A 26293-nucleotide genomic window follows, 5' to 3' on the forward strand; every position below is an offset into this window, starting at 1 on the left:
TTGAAAGGCAACTTGAGTTATTAGATTAAAATATTGAGTTTCGTTCTGAAACTAAAAAACGTGTGGTAATGATATAATTACAATTATGATTAAGTTGATATCCGCTTATATTTTTTATTACAGAGGAAGAGTGACGCGTTTTAGAAGAGGCAGTTCAAATACTGACACCTTTTAACAAAATGATCACAATCCTGTCTGGTGAAGAATCTTAATAAATTATTTTGGACAGTAAACTTTAACCCATTGATACCACACGTTTCTTTTGTTCCATTCTGAAATTCCCTTAATATATTTTACGTTAAACTAAACAGATTAGAATAATAATTGACAAAAACTGTTTGTGAATAAACGAGTGTTTCCAGGAAAATTATAAATGTTTACATTAGCTACTGAAAAGCTTCACTTCTGCGTTAGTTTTCAGTTAATTTTAATATTATTAATTTGATCAATGACATAAAACTAATACGCCTTTCCACATATACTATGAATTTCAAAACTAGAAAAAAAAAATCTTTCTGCTAACATAGTACTTCAAGGAAAACAAGATAAAAAGAAGAGCCGAAGAGAGAGAGAGAGAGAGGTAAATAAAAAAGAGAAAATAAACAACAACATATTAAACACTTATTTTAAAAGATACGCGGACGTCAGCGGACTCCAACCACTACCTGATCCGATTAAAGGAATGCTCAGCGGAAAATGTATGTCTGCGCCGCAGCACATATACAACCTGCACGGCATCAATCGGAGGTAACCGGAGGTCTCCGATTGAAAGCGCACAAACAACCGCTCCGGAGAAAAACCTAATCATGAGCAGCACTGGTTGAAACACGCATTAGAATGATTGAATCGATCTTCTTGTGCTTCCTGCAAGTCCCAAGAGATGTCAGGAGCTTGACAAGCACAGGAAAAAAGTGATCGATAACGATTCCACCTAGTGGAAAATTTGAAACTAAATGCATGTATGAAGTATAGTATACTATATTCCAGGACCCAGGAGGATAAGACTTCCCGCTGACGCCAGTCTAGCCCTGGCTGACTCACTCTGTGCTAGGTCGTTTGCATACAGTAATAATAACGAGAATTATAATCTCATCATCAAAAATGCAGCAGTGGTGAAGATGCTGAACGTTATCGAAACTTGATTAAATTGCTTGTACTTCTTTTAAGAGAGCGGAACTTGAAGCTTTTGTTAAGGAAGACGGCGTTGATTATTTTTTCTTTGATTTCAGGTTTCTTGATAGTTATTATTCTGTTCACAAGTTGCTTCTTTTTAATCCAATATCGACCACTGGAATTACCTTCATCATTTACTAAGCTATATGTTTAGCTGTATCAACATAAATTCACTGTAATGCATTGAAAGTAATCAATAACGTGTTTGTTTTTTTCTTTCACAGACTAGTATGATCAGTTTAGAAGCCTTACCAAAAATAATCGACACCACTCAGCTGACGTCCGACTTGGAAGGAACGCTCCACTACGATCATTCTCAATGGATCGATATGAGACTGGTCAGTATCTTTTATGTTTAACACGCAAACTACTTACTACAGTTCATGTAGCATCATTGGCATTTCTTGCATTACGATTAGCCTATATCACAGTGCATATACTGTATATGGTTAGGTCGTTAACGCGAACGCTTTTAAATCAATACTTCCATTTAGTGGACTGTTGATTTGATAATATGCTAGTAAATGTGTACTTGTGCGTGCGTGTGACTGAGCATAAGCATGCGTATGTCTGTATGTGTGTTATAATAGCAATGTAATTCGCTATTTAAGTGGACTTAAATATCTGATAAGAGTATCAAAAAGGTTACTAATAATATTTTTTTTAGAATTCACTTTTTACTTTAAATTAAATTTTCACACATATTATTTCTAAACTTTACAACCATTAGAGATAGAGTTCTGAAATTTTGTACACTGATTTAACATGCATTTATGCAGAAGGTAGACTGCAATAAAGCCCATTTCTTCGAAAATAGAAAAATTAGGTCACAAAACATTATGTAAATTGTTCTATCACCACTACTATTCACTATTTACGTAAATGACATCCCCTCGACTCTACAAAACTGTAAGCATCACCTCTACGCAGACAATTTACAAATCTATATCCATACAACCCCTGACTCACTCAATGACGCAATACAAAATCTTAACGAGGACCTTGAATCTATATCTACATGGGCCAGAAAGTTTGATTTGACTCTCAATGCAAGAAAATCACAAGCAATCCTAGTGGGACATCAACGTCTATTATGCAATATTACTTCTGCTCTTCCAGTCAAGTTAAACGACACAATAATCTCTTTCGCTTCCTGTGTTAAAAACCTTGGAGTTTACTTTGATACTCATTTAAACTGGAATAACCAAGTAACCCATATTACCAAAAAAGTGCTTTCCATACTACATTCCTTAAACAGCATTCGAAAATTCCTTCCGCTATCACTCAAGAAAATACTAGTGGAAACATTAGTAATGCCCCACTTCGATCATTGTGATTTTCTACTGACTGACCTCGATGTCAACCAGTCGCAAAAATTACAACGTGTTCATAATTCTTGTGTTCGCTTCGTCTGCGATGTCCGTCGCGCTGATCACATTACCCCATCCTTCCAAACTCTAAACTGGCTACGGCTTAACGAACGTAGAAATTTTCATTCTCTTGTTCTCCTTTTCCAAGTCCTTCACACTTCTACACCTACTTACCTTGCCTCCCGTTTCAGTTACCTGTCATCATATCATAATCTCTTCACACGCACGCAAAATAGCCGCATACTAGCCATACCAACACATAAGACATCATCGTATTCATCATACACAATCTCGCTCTCGCGCTTGTGGAATACCCTACCCAGTGACATCAGAGACTGTCGGAATTTGGTAGCGTTCAAAAGCAAACTTATTAAGCATTTTCTTACTGCGTAGAGTAGGTTTAATTTTTACTTAATCAATAAAAGAAGTGCTTCTCTCTTCTTAACTTTTACAATGAACTGTCTAGCTTTTATTAATCAGTTAATCTTTTAGTACTTTGATTTTTATTGTTTTTGTAATTTAATATTAATTGTAATTATAATTGTAATTGTATTCTTAATATTGTAGTTGTAATCCCCTGGTAGAAGGGAAGAGAAGGCCTGATGGCCTTATCTCTACCAGGTTAAATAAATAAATAAATAATAAATAAATTTTAATATATTTTATATAGGACAAATAAAAATTAATTATATTAAAATAAACAACTCTAAATGTCTGAGAGTAGTCTACTTTTCAGAAATAAGTGTTTATTACATGCATAAAAAATATTAAAGATGTCAGAGAGACCACAACAATATTATGATTACCAAATGATGTAACTGCAGAATTTTTTTTTCATACTCTCATAAAACTGGTTTGAAAAATAATATTAGTATCCTTTTTTATACTTTTATCAGATAGTTAAGTTCTAATAAGTCTTGTTGTGGTACCTTGTAATTTTTGTCGAATTGTGAGTTCATTTTCTTATAAAATTTTATAAATTTAGAGCCTGCATTTACTGATATTTGTGGTCGTTCACGTACTTATACCCTTAAATGAGTACAGCTTCTACCAAAAATTTGACACCCTTTCAAAACAGATGTTTCAGTTTTTTTTCTTATACTTATGTCAAAATCCCTGATGTTTATACAGATACCAAATTCCTCTGAAAAATGAAGTTTTTTTTTTTTACTGCAAACCCAATCTCTCTATCTTTAAAACTGTGGATCATATAACAACTTTTCTGATATGAAAATTTAACTGAAAAATCATATTTTATGTAGTAAAAATTAATTACTCCAGAATGAGTGTACTTAGATTAATGAATTTTGGGATAAAGTTGGATATTATCACTAGTCATTCTTCCACATCCCAATAATCTGCCACTTCACGTCCACATTCACTGAATTTCGACCCATTTTCAGTTTTTCCCGAAAGAACTCTAATCTTCCCACACTTGTAGCAAACTCCACAGCTGATTATTAAAAATGGAGGGAATAAGCTGATTGACCAATGTTACCAACTTTCATTGTTATGATTTAAGTGGTAGTGGCGGTCCGGGTCAATTTGTCGCGAATTTGAAACACAAGAGAATTTTAGAAAATGACAGTTTTCGCCTTTATTCCCAAGAAAACACCTTGATACTCGTTTCCGTTACAGACGAGGGCCTTATTGCGACCGGAAGTATTATATCAATGTGAAAAATCCATGACTCTATTGGGAATCGAACCCGCGACATTTCGGCTCGTGTCGCAACGCCTTAACCGTGGTGCTACCATGTGCCACATTCAAATTCATGACTTAATGGAAAATCGTTGCCCCTACCACAGGTGAAGACCTGTCTGTATTTAGAACAGTTCGGATTGCAGTGTTAAATTTAATAAAATGTATATGCAGCTGATTAAATTTAAAGAACCAGCTATAAGTGCTTTCGTTTTTTATCTCTTAGTTTTTGTATACAGTACCGGTCAAAAGTTTTCGATCAGCTATGAAAACAATTGTATACTGTATTTCAATGTACAAATACACCGGAAAAACTAAATTGCCCAACAAAATAAATGTTTTCTCCCTCTAGCATTATGATATGTTAGATCATTCAAAACGAAATCTCTGTTTTAATCACAAATCCATAGTTGTGACAGATGGTCGAAAACTTTTGACCGGTAGTGTATATATATTTATATTCATTTATTTATTTGTTTATTAGTTCGTTCGCTCTTTCGTTCGTTTGTTTGTTGGTTAGTTCGTTTATACGTTTATTTACTTATTTGTTTCTTTATTTGTCTATTTATCTTTTTATCTTTCTATCTATTTATTTATTACTTCCTTATTTACTTGTTTCTTAGTTTATTTATTTATTTTACTTATCTTTTTATCAATTTATCTATTTACCTTTTTATCTATTTATGTACTACTTATTTATTAACTTATTTAAGTTGCGCTAAACTGGAGAATTCCCACGGCATCTTTGAACCGTGCCGTTACGTTTAGCACCAAATTTAAGTAAATATACAATCTCGCCAACATAAGAACACGACGTTGGTGTGTGGCGTCGTTGGAGGGAGAAATTTGTTTTTTTCTCTCTCTCTCTCTCTCTCTGCCTCCTTCATTCTGAACATTTTTTATTAAATGTTAAGCACAGGAACGCCATTTCGTAATTTTATTTAAGAAACAAGCCAAATAAATTATCTTTGCATGAAAAACGGATGCTCCCTGGACCAAATTATCGTATTTTATAATTGTTTGAATACAACAGAAGCCAGAAGTCTTGCACTTGACTAATGCAGTGAATTATTTAAGAATATAGTCGCGAATTTTACTTCCACCATTTCCATTGTGTTTTGTTTGACACGGCTCGGTACGGCCTAGTGACTAGTGGCCAGTGAGTAACGTCGACTATCGACATTGCTCTGCCGTGGGTATTATCCAGTTGTTCCATTTATTTGTTTTCATTGTCAGAACAAAATCAATGGTTTAATGAACTTGTAAACATTTATATGCTTTTAAGTACTCTTTGTCCCATGTGGCAGCTCACGAATGGTGAGAAGATTTCTAAATTAATATTATATATATATATTTATTTATTTATTTATTTATCTATTCATCTATTTACCTTTTTACCGTTGTATCTTTCACTCTATGTATCTTCTTATCTATTATTTATTTATTTATTTACGTATATATTTATTAATTCGTCCGTCCATTTATTTATTTTTTATATATATATATATATATATTTTTTATTCCTAACCTTACTTCAGAAGTTCAAACTGCAATCACTTTGTGAAGTAGCTATATGGATTCATACTTTAAAGAACGTATAGTTGGTGAATATATTTGTATATGTAATCATTTTATTGGTTTGTGAACACGGAATATAGCCTAGTGTATTTGGACAAATATTGAATGCAGTTAATTACTGAATTTAATATTGTATATACGGTACAAATCTCATTGGTTTCATGGCTTAGCGTCAAACTCATTATGACAACTACAAACATTGAATAATAATTCTAAAGTTCAATCGGAAGCTTGTAAATACGAAACTAATTCCAATGAAATGTCAATTATGCAGTAGTTTATAATTGTAACAGCTATAATAATTAATAACAATTTAATACATGATTACAAAAGAAGTAATTAGTATAATAAGTTTTGTTGTTACTGTAGTGTAAGGCATGTTTTATCTAGGGAGTATTATAATAGTAATATGTGTTACAAAAGCGGTATGTTGAAGTTTTCATGTTCCAGGAAAATAGTTATATATAATAAAAGTAATATAATACAGTTATATGAGCACTTTTTAATGAATGAATAAAATTATTAAAATCTGTTAAAAAAAACATACATGTTTCGGAGGAATGCTCCTCCATCTTCAGTGGTAGTACCACGACGCTAGTACAGATGTTCGACCGCGTAACAAAGCTTAAGGATCCTCCGAAACATGTATGGTTTTTAACCGATTTTAAACACTGTTGCATCTGACCTAACTTATGCAATTTAATTCCAGGAAAAGTTGAGCTTTTTTAATTTCCGAGAATTGAAAGAAAACATACCGCTCGTGTATCGTACATTATTTTGTGCGGATATCGTTTATTACATACCTGAAAGAGGAATTTCTAATTAGTTGCAATGAAATCTCCATTTTGGTTTCTGTTCAATGACGTCAAATTTGCAAAACAAAAATATCTGTCTTCAACATTGTTGCTTTAAAATGTTTTCTGTGTTTACTATACTCCAGCAGGCCGTGATATACGTCTGTCTTTTTTTTCCCCCAGTCTATGATGAATCTGGAATCTTGTTGACTTTTTCACGGCGTCCTTAATGTTACTTGCATCACGAATGCAGTAACTTTAGTGGAGTTGTAGAGTTTACTTAAATTCTGAAAATATTTAAAAACTATAATTAACAGTGCAATTTAGGTGAAATTGCAGTGGTAAGTTTCCAACTTATAATATAATTATTACTATATTGAACGTCTCTAAAAATAATATGTTAAAAGCCTAAAGCAGTAAAATCAATATGTCACTTAAGCGGCAAGAAGAGGGAAATTGTTATGTGTCTTAGGTTGGGAATACTGAATGTGGAATTTTAGACTTTCCGCGGATTGGTTTTGTGCGGAAACCAAGCAAATACGCACGATCTCGCACAAAGGTTATTTAAATTACAGTAATATGAACATATTACGCTCCTTTTAAAAATGTTTATTTTTGTCTCACGATTTGTAGTGACAGCTAGGTTTGTTAGCTAACTGTTTCTCAGCAATAATTTCTGCGAGAAGATAAAGGCCTGGACCTGACGTTATAGGAGATGCCTTTATTACGATCGAATTGTCTTCCTTTTACTTTTGTAGTTTATATTAAGTTTGATTTTTGTCATTAGTATCATAATGCAAGGTCCTGCAGAGGAAAGGGCGATTATAAATAGTTGGTTATTGACTCAAAATTGGAATATTTCAAAATGATATACATGAGATCATAGAATACATAGTCTGCTATTTATTTGTTGAAAAGCATGTCCTTTAAGTGACTACCACTGAGATGGAAATATGCTTCATCAGATATCCACTTAAGTCTTTGTCTTCATCCATGCGATTTAAAATCTCCTCACAAAACGCCCTTCTGTTGAGAATATCTCGATGTTTTAGTTTATGTACCACCTATATTATTATTATTATTATTATTATTATTATTATTATTATTATTATTATTATTATTATTATTATTAATTTAAATTAAAATATACAGAATACAGAATATAATTACAACTATAGAAATAGAAATAAAATAATACAATCAATATAAAAAAAGGAGATACAGTAATATTAACAAAATGTGAGGCCCGAATGAGCAGTTCAGATATATTATTAATAAGCATATAAGAGAATATACAAAGTAAAATGAAATTGGAAGTAAAATTAAAACTACAGCTACAGCTACTTGAATTGTGTATAGATGAAAACGCAAATCGCATGAACAGATGAGACGGAATCATAGCTCCTTAAATTAAAATGACAAAATTCACGCCTAATAGCTTCAAAACTATTGTTGTTCTTGTAAAATCTTTTAAATGCAAAAGGACGTTGTGCACCGCTCCATCTTTCCATGATTACTAAATGGCATTGTATTGTGAACAGAATGTGCGCGCAGTTCATCACCGCCCAGCTGTGCTGTGAGAGCTATACGCTCCTTAAAGTACTGTGTTCCTCTGCCTAACCATGTACTATATTTTTCATCCAAAACAGCTTCAACAGATCCTTTGCATATATCAAAATATTTTAGAAATGTTCATGTGATAACAGAGTCCTCGAAGGAGCGATCCTGTACTTATTTATTTTCCAGGCTTTGGAGGACTTCGTGTGGCAGGCTGCAGATCTCCTCGACCGCTTGGACGACCTCCAAGAGGACTTAAGTAGGAACGACTTTGCAGACGATGTGGCGGGTGCGAAGCATGCCATCGATCTTCATTCCGAAATGAAGAAGAAGATTATGAAAGCCCCAGTAGAAGATATTGACCATATTGGTCAGCGACTACTACAGAGGTTTGTCTGTTGAAATATTGTTACATTTTTTTCTGTTCACTGTGACGACTTGAATCATTTTATAATATGTTACATATACTAACCTCACTGACTACTTAGATGGCGGCGACGGTGATGAAATTGTCCTTAAAAATGACGACGTTGTACAGTGGTGAGTGATAAAGTAGGTAATAATTAGGGACCGGATTTTTATGTAATATCAAGATGTGAAATATGTACATATTTATGTAAGAAAAATAAGCTGAATATGTACCAAAATATGTAAAATCATGAAAATATTTAATATCAATATCTGGCAGGTATAGGATAGGTAAGACTCTCCAATTGTGATTTCATAAATCACCCGACTTTTTTACCGCACACTTGACACATTACTATATTTCCATCTGTAGTGAAAGCTTCGTCCATCGCAATCCATGATTTTATTTTTGTCGTTAGGGTTGAAGATACAGGGGCCATTTTAGTTAGTTAAAAGCAGTATATAAACTCACTTGCACTTTATATTGTAAGTACTAAAACTAGAAAACTGAGTGAAATGAATGACACAACAGTACTGCAAGCACTGTTTCGCTTTACTGTATTAGGAGAAAATAAGAGGAGATGTGGGACACATGCATTTTAGCTGCTCCCAGTAAGAAACAAGTACCCACTAAAACCTCAAACTATAGGCATTTACAAACTTGTTTGAAAAGTGACATTCCTGTCTCATTCAAAAGGGTAGGATTCTTCCAGCCGAGAACCATACATTCTAATTGCTCGGAAAATCCCATTTCCGTATAGATCTACTAAATTTAAAGTAAAGAGGTCAAGCAATAACCTGAAAAGCTATTTATTTTAATCTTTGAACATTTTTCCAGCTTCTTTTCAAAAGTCGGCTACATTATTGCGGCTCATGTCAGACTTGACACTGGTTTTCCCTGGAAGGATTAGGAATAGGGCGGGTAAGTTTGCAAATTGCGTGGGAACGGCTTGTTAAGACGTGTGCAGAACAATTATTTATTTATTTATTTATTTATTTATTTATTTATTTATTTATGTCCATAACAGGGCAAAGGCCCAATTACAATATACAGTACAGAAAAAAAAATCATGAGACAATCGAGACAAATCATGTCGTCCTCATCCCACTCCACTGCATGAAGGCAACGCTACTTACTGAGTGATTTTTACATTACAAGGTAGTTGCCTTTTGTTCACTTATATTTACAGTGGGCGGTATGGTGTGAGTGCCTCTATTACTTTCTGAACTAAGGACGTTATGTTTCGTCCCGAAATATATCCTTTCTTGGGTAGGTAAAAAGGCTTTTTAAATCTGTGTATTTCAAATTGTAAACTTTCCCAGCAGAATTTTTTTTTTTTTTTTTTTTTTTTTTTTTTTTTTTTTTTTTTTTTTTTAGAGAAGTAAAAATGAATAAAACCCCTAAATATGTAGTTTTATGTAATACCAAGCCATAATATGTAATGTGGGGTAAATATGTAAAAGTATGTAGTATCAAATTTTAATATATTAATGGTAATTACAAGATTCGCAAAGATTTGTTATTTATATACGGTTAGGTTGAAAGGAATATAATATGTAATTACATAAAATTCCGATCCCTAGTAATAATGATGACTTATGGTGATGATGTTGATGATGACGACGACGACGACGACGACGATGATGATGATGATGATGATGAGGAGGAGGAGGAGGAGGAGGAGGAGGAGGAGGAGGACGGTGATGGTAATGATCTAAAAAGATACAGTAATATGCAAATAAAGATAAGAAATAATGCTTCAATGCCCATTGTTTGTGCTGACACTATTTTTCTATACCGATAAAACTTTTGTTCTAATAATTGAAAATAAATAAATAAATAAAAATGTTAATCGTATGTTTCCTGAACGGCAATATACTGATTTGAATGTCTATAAGAATTAACTCCAGTATATGCTTCCAAAAGAACAGCTGCTAATATCATTCTAAAGAAATAAATAAATTTGTGTTCTTTCTTTCGCAGGTTATCGAGTGATTCTAATAGTGGGTACGACTCAGGATATTCGGGGAGGGACAGCGAAGCCAGTTCCGTAGTAGCAAACCCTGATCTCCAAGCGTCAGTGTCACAAATACTGCAAAACTTAGAAGCCATCCGTACATCTCAGCAACACCTCCTAGAGCTTTGGCACAATAAAAAGCTCAAGTTAGAACAGTGTTTTCACCTAAGGCACTTTGAGCAGGAGTGTGAGAAGGTAAACAGAAGAGAGTGTTACACGAACTTTCCATCTCGATGATAACTCATGATGTTGGCATTAGTTGTGAGAGATGTGTGTGACCTTGGCCTGAGAGGATGTTCTCCAAACAAATTTCGTGTAGTATGTATGTATGTATGTGTGTATGTATGTATGTATTTATTTATTAACACTACAATTGGGTATACACCCGGTGACAGTGATATATAATATATAATAATACCTTTACAATTATACAATAATTACAGCAATAAAAGAAAAATTAAAGAAATAAAATAAAATAAACCTAAATTTATTTCTAACTAGAAATAAATAGATGCAATATACCTAGGACTATAAATAAAAACTATTCTATAATATCGCCTAACAATAACTTTATAAGTACTTCTATTTCACCCAACTATTACCAATTTAAGTAATTACATATAACTTTAATTAATTACAAATCATTTTAATTACATATCATCTTAATTAATTACATATAACCTTAGGAATATGTATGATAAGAACTTTCTTGTGTTAAATTTTAACGTACCTTGTTAACATGTTTCGACCTATTTTCGGTCATCTTCGGAACTGGTCGTTGTTGGTCTTGGCGCCTCTTGTTTCCTGTGTGGGTGCGTTCGTAGTGTAGAGTCAAAGAGTGTATGTGTTTTGAAATTGAGTTGTGTGTTGAGAATATCGTTGGGGTGTGTTTCCGTGTGTCTGTATATTTCATATTGTTCTAGTGTGTTGAGTTTCTGGCTTTTTGGTTGGATGTGCAGTATTTCAATGTCTGTGTTGATGTCTCTGTAGGTGTGGTTTGCATTTGTGATGTGTTCTGCATATGTGGATGTGTTTTGTAATTTTGTTATGGCTGTGATGTGTTCTTTGTAACGTGTTTGAAATGATCTGCCTGTCTGTCCTATGTAGAAGTTGTTGCACACAATTTAACACAAGAAAGTTCCGGAGTGATACAGTGTTAAAAGTTGTGTAATCAAGATGTATATAACCTTAATTTATTTATATATCAACTAAATTATATATCATCTTAATTAATTACATAACAACTTAATTAATTACATGACACAACTTAGATAATTACACTGCACCTACAATTACATTTTCAGTTTAATCGTCTCAATCATTCCTTAAATGTATTGATTTTGAGGGGATCACCCTGAAAGATTGCCGCAGGTAGTAGAGCTCTTAGAAGTATAATATACTGCAATAATGTGCCATTCCTTTCTATGGCATGACAAAATGATTGTGAATTACGGGAAAATTGTGAAAGGGGGGTGGGAGGAAAGGAAGTATTGAAAGACAGTCTCATCCTACACCCAAATGATAATAATTCCATGGTCTAGAGGAAAATCTTTAATTTGGGACTCCACTTGCGTTGACACTCTAGCTCCATCTCAATTGCCGAATACCTCCAGACACGCAGCATCTGCTGCTGAATTATCCGTGAAGAAATGACGCTAAAGTTTTGGTATTTCAAATCGGCCAAATTTTGATCTCCATTACTGGTGATCGCCGTTGCACTACTTATTTGCGTCAACGCTTAAGTATTGCTATTCAACGCGGAAATGCAATGAGCGTTTTGGGTACTCTTCCGGAGTCCAGCCCTTTGGACGAACTTTTTCTCCTGTAAATTTTTTTATCTCTATGTAAATGTTTATATTTAGTGTTTATATACTGATAATAACAACAATCCAGGTTGCCAGGCGACTATAAAAAATGACAAATGACTGAGATGTTATGTGAAAAACTGGATACATTTTCAAATTTAATTAATCTAATATAGGGGTGCTATTAGAAATTCTGAAATGCAATGACCCTGGTTTTAAACTTTCCCTCCTCATTATCTAAATTGACGTGTTAATTTTTTTAATTAAACTTAATTCAAATAAATGGTTATTTAGACAAGGAAGTTTTGGAATTAAAGCCAAGTTTATGTTGATTAAGAAAAGTAATAGGCCTATAATTAATTCCCGTAAATTTTCGTCATTTTCCTTTTTCGTGAAATCTTACATAATGTTTCTCTTCACCTATTCCGGTTATTCATCTCTTTGGCTTAATATGTTTACACTCACATCAAGCTGTGCTAGAGCCATTGTGACAGCATCAGTCATGTGTATCGTACTCCGTTTCGTAGTGCGTAACTCTGATGATGCGTGTTGTCATATGTGTGCTGATGCTGCCGGACATATGAAACCATCCATCAACGACAGAATAACTACACTTGCATGAGCTCTGACAAAGTCAGCACTGTCATTGTCATTTAAAGGGGAAGGGAGAAGAAATTGAAGAGTGAGCCCTTGTTTTAATCTTATGATTTCAAAATCTTGCAAAGAATTCAAGACCTATAGTCTTTTGAAAATTATTTAAGTAAAAAACTGACGTATTATTTCCTTATTTTGACACATATGCCAAATTTCTATAACTGCCAACTTTGTATGTCCATAAAGACATGGTGCATCTGAAATTTAGTTGAAATGTTTTATTAATTAATTTATTTATTTATTTACATATTTGTTTATTTTACCTATTTTATTATTTATTTACTCATTTATTTATTTGTTTTTTATTTATTTACTTATTTACTTCTTTATTGATTTACTTATTTATTTATTCAATCATTCATTTGTTTGTTTGTTAATTTATTTATTTACTTACTTATTTTATTAGTTATTCATTTATTTGTTTATTTATTTATTCATTCATTAATTCATTTTTATTTATTAACTTATTTATTTATTTGTTTATTTTATTTACTTATTTTCTTAGTTATTTATTTACTTATTTATTTATTTATTCATTAAATTGTTTATTTATTTATTTATTTATTTATTGGGGCGGACGGGTAGCTCAGTTGGTAGAGCAGCTGGCTGCGGACTGGAAGGTCCGGGGTTCGATCCCAGGTGGTGACAGGATTTTTTCTCGTTGCCAAACTTTCAGAACAGCCCCGAGGTTCACTCAGCCTCCTATAAAATTGAGTATCGGGTCTTTCCCGGGCGTAAAAGGCGGTCAGAGCGTGGTGCCGACCACACCACCTCATTCTAGTGTCGAGGTCATGGAAAGCATGGGGCCCTACCTCCATGCCCCCCAAGTGCCTTCATGGCATGTTACGGGGATACCCTTACCTCTTTTTTATTTTTTATTTATTTATTTATGTGTTTATTTATTCATTTATTTACTTATTTTTATTTATTTATTTATTTATTTTCTTAGTTATTGATTATTTATCTATTTATATGTGTATATTAATTATTTATTTATTCATTCATTAATTAAATTATTTATTTATTTATTTATTTATTTATTTATTTATTTATTTATTTATTTATTTATTTATTTATTTCACTAATTGTGCAAAGTATTTATTTTGAACAGTGAAATGTTTTTGAAGTGTTAGTGAAATTAGGATAGTGTCAGTGAAATGTTTCATAGTTCCAGTGCAGTGACTGAATTGATAGCGAAATGAGTGTAGTGCTGAAAGGTACTTGTTCATGTATAAACATATCATATATACCCGTGGTTTTAATTTCGAACTTAGGGTTAAGATATAAATTAGATTTATTTTAATTAACTATGTTATATTAAGTGATTCATTTAATTGAGGATGCTCCTTGTTAATATTATTATATATTGCTACTATTATTTTATTATTAATATTATGAATTGTAATTTATTATTAATTATACTTATTAAGTGTAATTAGTTACCTCTGCCACCGGGTATTTACCCATTTGCAGTGTGAATAAATGCATGCAATTAAATTATTTACCTGCTTATCAGTATAATTTAAGAAATAGCATCATCTCTGGCTATGAATGAATTATCTACAAATTTATGTATTCGCATATGTACGTGTTTCAGACGTTCGATTGGATTTGTCGTAATCGTGATATGTTCCTAATGAAGTATGTGGAGATAGGACATTCCTATCAAGTTGCAAAGAAACTTCAGGAGGAGCACAACCATTTCACAATGAGCTCAAGAGTAAGTATGGGAAAAATTGTCATTAAAATAGTCACATAGCTAATTTTTGGGGGAAACTTCGATCCCACTGCGTATCACACACGGAAGAAAAACTTATATTTAAATAATTGAAAACAACCTCAAATTGTAGCACACCAGTCTAGAGACAGGATTTGATCACTGTGAACGCTATAAACCCACCCACCTAGCCCGAAATACTTTGGTTTCTTATATACGCATTCATTAATTAATTAATTCATTCATTCATTCATTCATTCATTCATTCATTCATTCATTCATTCATTCATTCATTCATTCATTCATTCATTCCTTCCATTTAGTGTTCTACCCAAGAGCAGGTCAGCTTTCTCCAATCTTTCCTATTTTTTGCCTTCCACTTTATTTCCTCCTATTAATTTCGTCTATCATCTGATATCTTCTTCTACCCCGAACTCTTCTCCCGTTCACCATTCCTTCCAATGCATCCTTCAGTAGGTAGTTTCTTCTCAACCAGTGACCCAACCAATTTCTTTTCCTCTTCCTGATCAGTTTCAGCATCATTCTTTCTTCACCCACTCTTTCCAACACAGCGTCATTTCTTATTCTGTCTGTCCACATCACATGTTCCATTTTTCTCCATATCCACATTTCAAATGCTTCTATTCGCTTCTCTTCACTTCGTCGTAATGTCCACGTTTCTGCTCCATACAATGCCACAGTCCATACAGAGCACTTCACTAGTCTCTTCCTTAGTCCTTTTTCCAGAGTTCCGCAGAAAATGCTCCTTTTTCTGTTAAAAGCTTCCTTTGTCATTGCTATTCTCCTTGCTTCCTGGCAGTAGCTCATGTTACTGCTTATATTACACCCCAAGTATTTGAAGCTGTCCACTTGCTCTACTGCCTTGTTTAGAATTCGCAAGTTAACATTTTTTTTTCCGACATTTTCACGTAATGATCACGTAACTGTGTAATATTATTATGATGTTGCACTCTTTTCTTCGGTCCAGAGTCTATCTGTGTACCAGTCTACCAAAAAGAGTATACAGTAGTCTCTGAAAGTCGTACCAAAAGCCTAAACAAACCAAACCTAACCTGTTACTGATTTCGACCTTACAAAAACTCGCATATTTAATTTTCTAGATATTGTAAATTTAGAAAGTTATACTACTTCTCACTTTAATTTCATCGTAATATAACGGAACACACAAATCAGACGTCTGTCCCGTGTATGGTGTGTAGGGAGATCGAAGTTTTAAGAAATAAAGGTTGTGAAGAAAATGACGTGATTATTATATTACTCTTTTTTTACAGAATATGCACGTAAATATCAATCGAATATTGACAGTAGCTTCTCGATTAATCGAGAGTAACCATTATGCCTCTCAACACATTCGAACTATAGCAGCACATCTGGACAGGACATGGAAAGAATTCGCTGCTGGACTAGATGAACGCACCTCGGTTTTAGCTCTCTCAGTTCTTTTCCATCATAAAGCAGAACAAGTAAGTTACATATATTTCAATGTTAGTTTTCTTCTTTAATCTTCTTATTTTACTAATCGTGAACTGTTCTCATTGACATACCTAAATTAATAGTTGAACCCATCATTGTTAAAAGTCACTAACAATAAGTCATCTTATTCAGTATTGTGATAATAATCGAAGAAAACTTCTACTAGCTTAATAATTTTGAAGTTACTTTTCTGTTGGATTTGCGTATCACTCACCATGCTAGAAAGTATAATTAGTTTATTTCATCCTTTATTAAATCCAGAAAAAAACTTAAGAAATCAATCAAAATCTCCATTCCGTCAAGAACTGACTTAGTTCCTTTTAATAATGACCGATCAAGTTACACAGTCCTTATATTTTCGCAGTGCCATTTAGCTTAGTTCCTTTTAATAATGACCGATCAAGTTACACAGTCCGCATATTTTCACAGTACCATTTAGCTTAGTTCCTTTTAATAATGACCGATAAAGTTACACAGTCCTTATATTTTCGCAGTGCCATTTAGCTTAGTTCCTTTTAATAATGACCGATCAAGTTACACAGTCTTTATATTTTCACAGTGCCATTTAGCTTAGTTCCTTTTAGTAATGACCGATCAAGTTACACAGTCCGTATATTTTCACAGTACCATTTAGCTTAGTTCCTTTTAATAATGACCGATCAAGTTACACAGTCCGTATATTTTCGCAGTACCATTTAGCTTAGTTCCTTTTAATAATGACCGATGAAGTTACACAGTCCTTATATTTTCGCAGTGCCATTTAGCTTAGTTCCTTTTAATAATGACCGATAAAGTTACACAGTCCGTATATTTTCACAGTACCATTTAGCTTAGTTCCTTTTAGTAATGATCGATCAAGTTACACAGTCCGTATATTTTCGCAGTGCCATTTAGATTAGTTCCTTTTAATAATGACCGATAAAGTTACACAGTCCGTATATTTTCGCAGTACCATTTAGCTTAGTTCCTTTTAATAATGACCGATCAAGTTACACAGCCGTATATTTTCGCAGTACCATTTAGCTTAGTTCCTTTTAATAATGAACTCTCAAGTTACACAGTCCTTATATTTTCGCAGTACCATTTAGCTTAGTTCCTTTTAATAATTAACGCTCAAGTTACACAGTCCGTATATTTTCACAGTACCATTTAGCTTAGTTCCTTTTAATAATGACCGATCAAGTTACACAGTCCATATATTTTCTCAGTGCCATTTAGCTTAGTTCCTTTTAATAATGACCGATCAAGTTACACAGTCCGTATATTTTCTCAGTGCCATTTAGCTTAGTTCCTTTTAATAATGACCGATCAAGTTACATAGTCCTTATATTTTCGCAGTACCATTTAGCTTAGTTCCTTTTAATAATGACCGATAAAGTTACACAGTCCGTATATTTTCACAGTACCATTTAGAAAGAAAGAGACATTTAATTATTATAGCCACAATTTCACAATTTAATAGGTGGATTCCAAAATGTCCTAAGTTCTTTTTTTAAGAATTTAACTTGCTTTAGTCCCGTTTTAATTTATCCTTTTGAAGCCCATATATAACTGTGTAAATTTATTTAACAGGCTCTCAAGTCTTGACCTATTGTCTGCATATGTTTTTTTTTTCAAACGGATCTAAGGGCGTCAAATTTATTTAATCAGTTTTTGTCATTTTTCTCATAACTTGTCATTTGGACTTAGGCCAGTTTGGAATCTACCTTTTCGATTCTAACTTGTAGATTAAAAGATTTATTCATTCTCTGTTGCATCTAATCGCTAGTATTAGCCAGTATTCACTTACGCTCTTCTTTCGTTAACCACACAGTACACTAATTTGTAGTCATCCTACGTTTTACTACATGCTGACATACGTAATATAACCCGAGTTTCGATGAGGTTTGAACCAATCTAACTCCATAGGTTAATTTATCTTATTTATTGAAATGGGTACCAACATGTCTAGTATATGACCATTAAATTGTTTTACTTCAATTTCACTGTGATTCCAGATGTTCGTTCTGCTCATGACGATCATGAGCTTTCCGTACAAGAAAGACATAACGATCTGCCAATTAATGCGAAAAGGTTTTCGTTCTTATGTTATTTTTAATTGGCTGTATTATTAAATTAATATATCTTATATCCATTAATAAAATGCATAACTAAGTTTTATCGTTGAATGGTGTGTCACAAATGTTTATAACTATCAATTGCGAATGCTTACATTTAAATAAATTATTTTAACAATATTTCCGTTCTCGTTCTCGTTGTCGTTTCCGTTCCCGGTTTATTGTGAACCAGCCTTTACATTACTATTATACGATTAGAAGAAAGTATATGAAGATTAGAAGAAATAAAGTACTCTAATACAATAAAATATTGACTTACTAAAATTCTATTTCACTAATGTTAGCTTCACCAAAACGTTTGAACGGAGCCACCACTTTAAGTTGACTGTCTATGCGATAAACAAATGACTGTCGCAAAGCATGTTTTATAGTACCTTAAAGTCCACACCTGTGGAGTAACGGTCAGCGCGTCTGGCTGCGAAACCAGGTGGCTCGGGTTCGAGTCCCGGTCGGGGCAAGTTACCTGGTTGAGGTTTTTTCCGGGGTTTTCCCTCAACCCAATACGAGCAAATGCTGGGTAACTTTCGGTGTTGGACCCCGGACTCATTTCACCGGCATTATCACCTTCATATCATTCAGACGCTAAATAACCTAGATGTTGATACAGCGTTGTAAAATAACCCAATAAAATAAAAAAAAATAAAATAGTACCGTAAAGAATTTGCAGTTTGAAATGTTGGCAAACAAAAGAACAAATGGTAGGGAGGTGATAAAAACAGAAGAAAGTATATAGATTTTTATTTTAGTAGGTTATTTTACGATGCTTTATCAACATCTCAGGTTATTTAGCGTCTGAATGAGATGAAGGTGATAATGCCGGTGAAATGAGTCCGGGGTCGAACACCGAAAGTTACCCAGCATTAGCTCATATTGGGTTGAGGGAAAACCCCGGAAAAAACCTCAACCAGGTAACTTGCCCCGACCGGGAATCGAACCCGGGCCACCTGGTTTCGCGGCTAGACGCTCTAACCGTTACTCCACAGGTGTGGACAAGTATATAGAGATTAGAAAAAATTAAGTACTCTTATGCAATAAAATAGACATTAATTGACTTCCTAAAATTCTTTTTCACTAATGTTGGCTTCACCGAAACGTTTGAACAGAGCTGCCATTTTCAGTCGACTGTCTATGCGAGAAACAAATGACGAGCGTAAAGCATGTTTTATAATACCGTAAATAATTTGCAGTTTGAAATGCTGGCAAACAAAGAAACAAATACTAGGGAAGTGATACAAACAAACATGCTAGGGAAGTGATAAAATAAACAAATGTTACAGAAGTGATAAAATTGTGCGATAAGCAGCCAAGATTGGTTGAAACACGTCCTTTCGTACCGTTTTGTTGGTCAAAGGTAGTATGACGTAGTAAAAGTGTAATAGTCACATTAAAATATGACCCAGTTATCTACTATGTCCTAAAATTATGTGTATTGCGAAATCTTGGGTTCATAAATGCTACAAGGAATGAATGTTAATTCATATTGCTAAAATCACTGGTTTGTATTGTTGTTTTCCAAACCTAATTTTGCTGTTATTCCTGCAGTACGTAGAAAATGTATCCAACTGGAATCAGGCCTGTGAAAACATGAGCATTCCGAGCGAGATAATGATCCTGGAGACTGCAATTCATCAGCACCAAAACCTGTACGAATCCATGTGCCAAGCCTATACTGAGGTGAGTTGTGTCAACCATTTGGCTGCTGTACTGTTGGGCCTCTCGGGGCAGGCTGGGTGTAGGAAAAAGAACTTTCAATGTTTCCTATGCATTTAATGTTGCCATTACAGTCCTTGTGCTTGTCGTACTGTATCCATTAAAGTTGCAGATGGATTTGTTTCTTATTGTTACTTTAGAATTAGCCCGAGGGATACTATATTAAAATAAAGCTTGGAGTATTTTAGATAAATCAATGCTGCTATTACTTTCTTATTATATGAAATGAAATATCAACATATTTTGAAAAAGAAAAAAACAAACAAACAAAAAAAACATGTTTTGCCCTTTTTTACGAAAATACGTCTTTATAGCTTCTCTTTTACCGATTTTTTTTATAGAATGTGCGCTGTTCTGTCCATTTACACTTTATTCTATACTACTAATTGGATTTTCTTCAGAATTAGTAGCTACAGGGTGAGCCAATGAAACCGACGATTTTAAAACTTTAACAATTATTGAACCAATTACTTTGAAACGAAACTTTCATACACAATAGCATTTACCTGTACCTCATGAAATTCTTATTTTCTAAACACTACATTCTGCAGGTGGGACCCATTTCTTTGCACACATTCTTCAAGTCTAAGTCTAGCCGTGTGACTGGTTGCACCATCCTGTTGAAACCACGTGTCTCTATTGATGAGAGGATTTGTTGAGACAAAAATTCTTGAATCTATCAGACATATTGCTGTGATGTTACAGTAACAGATGTCCCATTATCGTCCTCAAAGAAATAAGAACCGATGATTCCAAATCACGCTATTGCACACCAAACTGTGACTTTGGCATTGTGTTACGGTTCCTCATGTATATCAGGTGTTAATTGGTGAGCAGAATCGAAAGTTTTGTGACGTATCCAGAGAGATGAAAATGAGCTTCATCACTCATAAGCATATTGTGGACAATGTCTTTGTTAACATTTAGATCCAAGAATTGTTGGCAAAAAGTCATGCAGTTTAATTTATCAGCATCTTTTAATGTCTCCACCAAGCCAAGTGAAATTGCATGACGACAGACAAAACGTTTAGGACTGTGGATCATAGCAACTCTTACGACGTTGATATTTTCCGGGGTACATACAGATCTTTGCTTATCTGATGACTTCTTCTTTAATGTAGAACCATTTACTTCACAGTTCTGAATCCAGATTTTTATTGCATGGACTGATGGTATCGGATCATTGCAATGGATATTGTAATGACCAGAGACCGGAACTTTGGCAGAATACCTTTTTAAATGTGTTAAATCTATCTTCATTTTGAAAGTAAATCTGTACGAATTATACCTTTGTGATTGAAACATCACAGTTTTATGTTGCCCTTTTCTTTCTTTTTTAATATAAATGCCTAATTTACAAAATAAATGTTTTTTTGCCTTTATTTTATTATTTATCTATTATTTATTAATTTATTATTAAAAATTTCCTACAGGTATATTTTAATTTATTTCTATAACCGCTACAATGAAAGTGACTTCACAGAATGTATATTATTGTCTTTCAGTCAGTTGATATTCTCTTTGCAACAATGAGTGCAGCACTCAGAAATGTATAACAGCGTTTTAATTATCGCTTGTGTTTATTTGACAAGGCAACAATGAGTGGGGGTCTAACGTTATTTTTAACGGTTATTTTTCTTCCAGTTTTCATTGCGATGTTGTTATAGCTAGCTAAATATTTCATATCGCAACACAAAAATGCACTTTCTACGGCTACTAGGAAGAAGATTTCTTTGCTTCCAACAGTAATTGCAACATCGAGTCGAAAATCTCAATTTGCATTCGACCTATGTAAAGCTTTTCTTGCTGCCGAAATCCCTTTGTGGAAAGTGCAAGGTTATGGGTCTAGTGCAAGGTTTTTGTAATTGCCTTTTATTGCGTATTTTAGCTATTTATAATCCCTTTTTGCCAGCCTATTTTAGCTATTTATGATGCCTTTTTGTCTGCCTATTTTAATGATTCATAATGCCTAAACTTCCGGTCTCTGGTAATGGCGTCGAAATAGCCATTGTGCAGCAATGAAACTATCATTTTTTTTTTTTTTGTAATATGCCTTAATAGTAAAAGCACGTTGTTCAACCGTCCAATGATCCATTATAAATAAATGCTATCAAATGAAGAATAGATTGTTGCATGTAATAATTAAAATAACCGACAACAGCCGAAAAGACACGAATCTCAAAATCACTTGTTTCATTGGGTCACCTTACACAAATCAACCCATGAATATGAAATATAAGTTTTTTATTTTAAAATATCAACTTAAGATTATTTGAAACTATAATGCCAAAACGATTTGCTTGATGCTATATTACATAAAAATAGTTTCAAATGAAACATTGTACAGCATGTGGTCCAAAAAGTCCGGTTTTGTCTAATAACTGTTCTCCACATAATTGTATAGTAGCTACATGTACTGCACTGTTGTTAAATTGTCTAAGGGGTCATGTTTTGGACTAGCTATGTGAAATGAGTATTGGTTCGAGTCCTCAAGGAGGAAGAAATCTTCTCGTGTAATTTCGACCAGTGTATGGGATGGTGCTTATCCAGCATTGTGGTGAATTTGACGAGCTACAGTGAGTAGCGAAATCCGGTTTCTTAAGCTAGCTATAACGATTGGGGGGGGGGGGATTATCATGCTGATCGCCCATTACTCCTGTACTGTTTGATGCTTGTTCACCTCTGCTGAGGCATATGGACGTGAGGCCAAGTTTCGGTCTTGGTCATCCCTGGGCTGTTGCACCACGGATTTAATTTTGATTTTAACGCGTTCGTAACTAGACTCGTTTTTGTTAGTAATAGGAGGAGAAAAGTGCCTTATTCTTGAGAGTGTCAGTCATTGTTGTTGTAATATTATCTTGTAAAGTAGAGTAAAGTTAGAGCAAATAGAGAACTCTAGCAAATGAATTTTCAAATGAAATCTGGAAGAAAGAATGTCACATTGAACAATGTGTAACATCTTTGTTTAAAATAATATTTTGATGCTACATGTTATACAAGGTGTAAACAGTATAGATACAGAAAATTTTACTGGTGATAGGGATGGTGTTCCCGTCAAAGAACTCTACATTTTTGGAAATACTTGAGTTTAAATTAAAAAATAATGCATTGTATGTTTTCAGAAAAGGTAATAAAATGTAGTATTCTTCAAAAACATATTGTTGCTTATATTTAACATTTTTTAATCACATACTAAGATATAATATTCCAGTTATTTTAAAAGAGAATTTTACACAATTGGTATCAGTAGCTGAAAATTGAAATCAAATAGCTAAATAATAATTTTAACAATTAAATTATCTCTTAATTCATTAATAAATAAATAATTTAATAAATTATTTAATCAGAAATAAATATAATTTTAAATAATTAACAGGCAACTAATTAATTTATGACGCTAATTAACGGGAACTAATTAATTTATGACGCTATCAGCCAACAATAAAATCAGTTTGTTCATTTGTTTTCTAAACATGAATTCTATTGTTTTTATCATATTCTCATTAACTAATTTATTTATGACGCTATCAGTCAACAATAACATCATATTGTTGATTTGTTTTCTAAACATGAATTCTATTGTTTTTGTCATATTCTAATTTACTAATTAATTTATGACGCTATCAGCTAACAATAAAATCAGTTTGTTCGTTTGTTTTCTAGACATGAATTCTATTGTTTTTGTCATATTCTAATTTACTACTTAATTTATCATGTTATGAGCCAACAATAACATCAGATTGTTCATTTGTTTTCTAAACATGAATTCTATTGCTTTTGCCATATTCTAATTTACTAATTAATTTATGACGCTATCAGCTAACAATTAAATCAGTTTGGTCATTTGTTTTCTAAACATGAATGCTATTGTTTTTGTCATATTCTCATTTACTACTTAATTTAAGACCTATGAGCCAACAATAACATCAGGTTGTTCATTTGTTTTCTAAACATGAATGCTATAGTTTTTGTCATATTCCAATTCAAACTACTATCCTTTCTGAAAGTATTAGACTCTGAAGTAGTCGTCATTTGTGGGGAAACTACTGGGATTGGAGCAAACTTTATTCAGAATTTTTTGTTTAGAATTACAATAACTACCATTTATCAAAATTTCGGTAGGGTGTCTATACCGCTTACACTCAGTATAGATCTGTAATAAGAAAGTATCTGTCATGTACTGCTGCTCATTTTTGTAAATTAAACAAATGAAATTCACACACATGCTAAAGAAATGAAGCGTTTTAGTAGCTTGTGATTTTACAGTCCAGACATGTTAATGAAAATCGAGAGAATTTTAAAGAAATTTCGTAGAAATTAAACTTCATTCTTTCATTACTGGTGATGGTGTGAGCTGTTAGGGCTAGATGTCTATCATACTGCACTCTGAGAGTCCCTTCACTCGCCGCCAATTTCATCTCTGTCGCCTCTATGTGACCTTTCTTACCTGCTAGTACCAGCCCTGTCCTCCAGAGTGCACCATTGTTTTACGTTTCCACTCTATGTTGTGTGAATACTTAGTTACATTTTACTGAAACCTGCTTAATATTATGTTGAGTTTCCAAAGAAATATTGTACGAAAGAAACTGAGTTTTGTAATATTGTCAGATTCCAAATTGTAACATCATGGTATTTTGTATGTACTTGTAGGACTGTTTGGTTCCAGATGGAAAATTATCAAAGGCAAGCTGATAATTCTTCCTCTCTTATGTGTTATGTTTTGTTCTTTTTGTCTTTTAATTAGCATTATTAGGTGAAGTAAATTATGTTCCCCAGATTTGGTTGTTTGCGTAATGTAGGATAACATTTTTTTTGTTTTGACATCTTGGCACAATTTGTACCCTCTAAATTGCACTTTTTTTTTGTTTCATTACCCTACCTTCCTTTTCCCGTTTCAGATCCTCTCAGTATGAATATGGGCATAGACAGAGTATGACAAGGAGTAGGAATACCCTCACTTGTTTTCATTAAACAATTTTTATGAACGATGTACTTATGAACATGAAATTAAACAAAGTACATAACGGTACTTCCAAGTAGTGGTTTTTTTCACCTTCATTCTCACTACAACTTTCTTACATATCTGATTTTGAAGTGTCATGAGGTTATTCATAACAAACTCTTTACAGAGACTATTGTATCAGTTGCAGACATTGTAATCTTCTGAATGTACCGAAAACATAACCTAGAATTTCTAACATCATAATGATGATAATAAATTTTAACTTATATCTGCAATGTAAAATTGTACCTCTTGTCACATTGGAATTAATAATTACTTGAACTAAATTCTCGCACACATAATAAAGAGTGAAGAATTTTTTTTGCTGGTATAACTCATTACCACAGCAGTAGGTGTATCGAAAAGTATATTGATAGTTTCAAATTGTTACTACTACTACTACTACTACTACTACTACTACTACTACTACTACTACTACTACCACCACCAGTATTACTATCACCATAACTACTAGCACTATTACTACTACCACTACACAACCTACACTATTAATACTATCAGTACCAGTTAAACTACTTTAAATGCAATCATTATTACTAGTACGGTACTTTTAATATTACCGTTACTGCTTTCACTACTGTCAACTGTCACTATCACCATAATTATTATGCATATTGCTGTTACTTCTACTAGTACTGTTACCACTGTCACTACACAGCTGTTTCATAATTATAGGTAAAAACTGCAGGGTTACTTGAGGAAAATGATACAAGCAAAAAGTACTAATTAACATTGGTCCGAAAACCAACCGTTTTCGAGATATGATGTCATCACTGTGGCCACCATTTGAATAAAATTAATCTTGTGCATTTGGAATCTCATTTCTTACTTAGCAGACTTAATGGACGTGCATACCTAACATGAGCTACCTTCGTGACTTTTGGATGAAGTGCCTCTTTGAGAAAGGCAGCTGCATGACGGAGTACCAGTTCACTTTAATTTGAACGTTCTAGAGTTCTTATACACAAGCTTCCATAACAGGTGTATTGGCCATGGTTTACCAACATCGAGGCCTCCCAATTCCCCCGACTTGAATCCTCTGGATTTTTTGTTTGAGGATATTTTAATGTTTTGTGTATTCCAGCATTCTTGTTAATGTCAACGAACACTGGTAACACATTGTCAATGGTTGTGAACTCATTAGAGACATGCCAGAGATTAGGCCTACGATTTT

General features: G+C 33.3%; 1 protein-coding gene across 6 annotated transcripts in view; it reads left to right on the forward strand.

Moving 5' to 3' along the window:
- trio (trio Rho guanine nucleotide exchange factor) overlaps positions 1-26293 on the forward strand; it is a 2234512-nt gene that overhangs the window by 730474 nt on the left and 1477745 nt on the right. For all 6 annotated transcript variants that reach the window (XM_069828117.1, XM_069828118.1, XM_069828113.1 and 3 more), the window contains 6 exons: positions 1398-1511; positions 8363-8562; positions 10566-10794; positions 14656-14778; positions 16068-16259; positions 19929-20060. In XM_069828117.1, the coding sequence (XP_069684218.1) occupies positions 1398-1511; positions 8363-8562; positions 10566-10794; positions 14656-14778; positions 16068-16259; positions 19929-20060 (990 nt within the window). The remainder of the gene's footprint in view (positions 1-1397; positions 1512-8362; positions 8563-10565; positions 10795-14655; positions 14779-16067; positions 16260-19928; positions 20061-26293) is intronic.

The sequence above is a fragment of the Periplaneta americana genome, chromosome 6 (assembly GCF_040183065.1).
Source record: "Periplaneta americana isolate PAMFEO1 chromosome 6, P.americana_PAMFEO1_priV1, whole genome shotgun sequence".
Lineage (NCBI taxonomy): Eukaryota > Metazoa > Arthropoda > Insecta > Blattodea > Blattidae > Periplaneta > Periplaneta americana.